At 28.3% G+C, this 4,548-nt stretch overlaps 1 protein-coding gene across 1 annotated transcript; it reads right to left on the reverse strand.

Annotated features, from left to right (window-relative positions):
- Positions 1-304: 304 nt before the first annotated feature.
- On the reverse strand, positions 305-2,183 carry LOC130936487 (late embryogenesis abundant protein D-34-like). Its single transcript, XM_057866560.1, has 3 exons — positions 1,770-2,183; positions 865-1,086; positions 305-772 (listed from the first exon to the last, which is right to left on the reverse strand). The coding sequence occupies exons 1-3, from the start codon at positions 2,091-2,093 to the stop codon at positions 677-679; spliced, it is 642 nt and encodes a 213-aa protein (XP_057722543.1). The 5' UTR covers positions 2,094-2,183; the 3' UTR covers positions 305-676.
- Positions 2,184-4,548: the final 2,365 nt, after the last annotated feature.

Here is a 4,548-nt window from a genome sequence, read left to right on the forward strand (position 1 = left end):
AAATATGGTTTTCTCTGTTATGGGAAAAAAGGACACCAATTAATTGAAGATGGAAGGATGATTAGGATGGAAGTGTACGTCTTTCTCAATAACGTCAATATAGGGCCGTATTCCCTTGTTCTTATATATATACATACTAATTCTAATTGTCTCCTATCCACTTAAAATTACAAACTAATTAATCCATTAATCTTATTTTTTAAAGTAAATCAGCAACATGTAAGTTGCAGTTTGAACAAACTAATTTCGCAATCCGTGCATCCAATAATTTTCAGCTTTAAAATATCTGAATGTACGTGACAACTAAACCAAATGCTAAATCTCAATCTACCTACTCTCACTCATGGAGTCATGGGCGAAACACCTGGGCTACAGGATAAAGTCACCCAACATGGGCTTATGGGCCTTCTAACCGAAACGAATGGGCCCAAAACAAGGACAACTATATATGCAAAAATTTGGATGATACTTAATGGAGTATCTATATTTTCAGGTAATATGCTATATGAAGGTAGCAATTAAGGGAATCATAAAATATATACAAAAGAAAAGTAATTAAAAACACCCTAATTTATTTATCACATAATTATAAAATATACACGCATAGATAAAAAAGCACAACCAGATTACAACTTAAAAGGGCAAGGTAGAGAGTAATCAAGTTTAAGAAAGTGTGTCACTTATTTTTTGTGAGCCTCTGATCAGCGGTGGCCATGGATGCTCCCATGCCACCAGGTACGCTACTTAGAGTAACATTCGGATTCTCCTGCCCCTGTTTCCATGCAATTGTCAAATTCATCAATATATATTGCTATCCCAAAAAATGTTCAGGTTAATAAAGCAGAAATAGAATAATTGATATACCGTTAAAATAGTAGACAGTATATTCTGTTGTAGGTGGTCAGCGGCAGAAAGACGCGGATTAAGAGAAGTGGCATCATCTTGATTACTTATAAAATCGTACTCATCATCTTTTGTTGGTTTCACGTGTGGAGCTTGGATTAAACTACTGTCGCCGCTACCACCACCATAATTAACATCTAACTCATCCTTTGCTTCATCTGCTTCTTCGTACTGCCCCACAACCTATTTCCCGAAATTAAATATACTTTTCGTCGCTTTAAAAAATCAGAAATTAAAGTTTTGGGCCAAAACATTTTAGTAATTTAATCCCATAATTTACTAACACAAATACTAAATTACCATTAAAAACTAAATTTTATTAATTTTTATATATATTATTTTTTATAAATATAAATATAAATGATTAAAAATTAAATATTAATTTAAAATAATAATATTTATTAACCACATAACATTATTAATAATAAATATTTAGATAATATAATAAATTGAGTGATTGTTCGTTATAGAGTTTTTAACTTAGTATTTAATTTGTTAAAAAAAATAACATTTAATAAATTTTAAATATTTAAATTTTTATTTTAAATAATAAATTAAAAAATTTAAACATCAAAATAAAAATATTATAAAATTATTCAACAAATAATATATAAAAACTCTTTTTTTTCTCTTCGAATCGATAAAGTAATTTATCTTTCATCTACTTAATTATGCTCATCTTAAACAAATATTACAAAAGTTAAATTCCAACCATATATATTTCATCAGGTGAATACTCTTACCTTTATGTAAATTAATAATTAATAATTATGAATTTATTCAAATATGTTAAATAATTTAACAATTTTCATTTAATTATTTGTGAGTTTTCACCGTTTTTTGAGCATATATATATATATATATACCTGTCCACCAAGAGTTTCGGTGACGACACTACTGTTGCCCCTTTCATTTTTCTGTTTTGATATGGTAACCCCTTCGTTTCGGGCGATGTTTGTGACGTCTTTACGGTCAACAACACTAGCTCTTTGGTTTTTTGCAGCCGCAGATTCCATCATGGCAGCAGGGCCACCCTTTCGGGTTTCTCCGAGAATTTGGCCTTCCACGGATTGCAGTGTGGCTGCGTCTCTTGGGGTGATAGGCTGGCGTGCTAACTCCCCAGACACGTTGAACACTTCCCCATACTTGATTGCTTCATCCTTATTTCTCCGTGATTGATGCTGGCTCATAATTATTATCAAGATATTGTATACTAATAACTTTCTCTGCCTATATTTCAGCTATTTTGTTTTCCTTCATCTTTACCTTTTCTGCTGGAAATGGTCACTTTTATAAGAGGAATTGAAGTGGATAACTATCACATTATTCTGCACACATATATAGAATTATATATTTTATATTATTGTTGTGGAAACTTTAATAATATTAGACATTTTTTATGTATAAAAATTATTTAAAAGTATTATTTGCATATTACATTTTAATTATTAATATATTTATATTTTAATATGTATTTTATATTATTAATTAATTTTTATAATTAATTTTAATATATATTTAATATAATTAAAAAATTTATATACATGTTTTTTAAATAGAAAACTAATTCTATTTATAATATAATTTGTTAATATTTTAAATTTTTATAATTAAATGATAGTTTATCAAATTTATTAATAGTGTATGTTACGGTGTTCATATATATTTGTCTAATTTATTAAAAAAGATAAAAATTAATATTTAAATTAAAAAATATAAAAATAAATAATTTTTTAATATTTAAAATTTTCTACAATAAACAAATTCGGTAATTTCGATACCAAAATTAAAAGCAGGAGAATTGGCCTTTACTAATAGACCCTAAGTGTTACTGTGACTTATTATGCTTATTATGCAGTGTTAATTAGCTTTCTTCTCAAGAAGGATCAAATTTCTTTTAAAGAAGTCCATCGTAGTTCGTTGCAGTCAAACAGTGGGTTTGACCGTTAAGGAGTTTCTAATTTTATGACTACGAACAAAATTCACGTGAGTCTATGTAAATTCCAAAGCAGAGAGCTACAATATAGGAGTTGAATTTCCATTTAGGCGATCAAATTTAAGGGCATTGTTTGCCTACTTAAAGTATATATTATTCTAAATATATTCGTATACCTTCCCAAGAAGATCATGAACTTATAATTGAGAGTGTTAGGAGTTCATAGGTGTCGTATGATGGTGTGGTTAGAGTAAGCGGCGACCGAGAGCATTTGAATCGCATGCAGCAATTGCGACACCTGGTGATTGCTTGGCAAATTCTCATTGATTGTTTCATATCCTAATTCATGACTCATCACTTCTATATATAATAAATAAATGAAAATAAAAATACGTATAAAAATTTTTGCCTATTAAATATATATTAAATAATATTAAAATAAATTTTGACTTTTTTTTATCAAAATTCAAGAACATCTTAATTTTTTCTAAATTTCAATAGCGGTTTATATATTTTACATACACATATGCATGAAATAATAAACTATGAATAATAATAAGAAGTTATGTTTTTTTTTTTTAATTTTCTTTCTAGCTATTTATTATCCTTGTTTGAGTGATATCATTTATTATTGTATTAACAAAATTTTGTTTGTGGGGACTGTTGGGTTTTGCAACAAAAAGGATGGAATAGATCATGTATATAAGCATGTTAATGTGATGATGAAGCACAACGTTATTCCATCCTCAAAGGTTACGTGTAAAGAAGGCAAATAGGTGAAATCTATTGTGCATTACATCCTTTGGTGTATCAGTGTATCAGTGTATTATTGCTTTCTATCTCGAGTATATATAGTCGTTTGGACTTTGGTGCAAGGATGATTTGATACAAATACTAGTGGATTTCGTTATGGATATAAACATGACAAATAGAACTGAAATTTTAGAGAGTATTATGGTAAATGTGATATATTGTATGTACTAAATTACTAATTTGTATGTGTAAGTTTACATGGAAAAAAAATTTATAATTTTTTAGTCAGAGAGGAAGTTTCATTATTATTTTAATTATTTATTAACTATATATTAATTATGAATTTATGATATTATTCATTGTATAATAATATGACTCAATCTCTTAAAGTTAAGATGGTTGTTTACCATTTTTTTTTAATGAGAAAAAGAGGATTGAATATTGAAGCTAATTTTTTTTGGATATGACACTTAAATTGGTATAACGATGTGTTATAGAAGTTAGGGGTATTTTACATTATTGCGACGATAATTAATTGACGAAAAAAAATTACACGGTCTAATTTGTTAGAAGTGAGAAGGGACATAAATCGGACCGTTCAATTTGTGTTGGACATACATTTTTTTTGCAAAGAAATTGGATCCGTCGATTTCAAACTTGCAGAGTGAATTTTTTTTTTTTGTCCAAAAAAATCGGATTCACTTATTTTTAGGCTGCAGGACAAAATTTTTGTTGAACAATGAAATCGAATCCACCAATTTCATGTAAACAAAATTTTTTGGCGGGTCATGTCTTTAATCGGACTATCCGATTTAAGTTTAAAAAAAATTGAACTATCAAGAAGGCGGTCGGACAGTCCGATTTCAGTTTTATATATACCAACTCTATAACCAAGCTATCCACTTCATCTTCTTCTTCTCACACTCTTCAAATTTCTAGAGCTTGTCTCTGATCTT

This window comes from Arachis stenosperma, chromosome 6 (assembly GCF_014773155.1).
Source record: "Arachis stenosperma cultivar V10309 chromosome 6, arast.V10309.gnm1.PFL2, whole genome shotgun sequence".
Lineage (NCBI taxonomy): Eukaryota > Viridiplantae > Streptophyta > Magnoliopsida > Fabales > Fabaceae > Arachis > Arachis stenosperma.

Excerpts from the sequence above, each read along its gene's own strand:
- LOC130936487 (XM_057866560.1), bottom strand. The coding sequence starts at position 2,093 with ATGAGCCAGCATCAATCACGGAGAAATAAGGATGAAGCAATCAAGTAT. Across the intron at positions 1,087-1,769 it reads CCGAAACTCTTGGTGGACAG|GTTGTGGGGCAGTACGAAGA; the intron begins GTATATATATAT and ends TTCGGGAAATAG. Across the intron at positions 773-864 it reads TACTGTCTACTATTTTAACG|GGGCAGGAGAATCCGAATGT; the intron begins GTATATCAATTA and ends GCATGGAAACAG.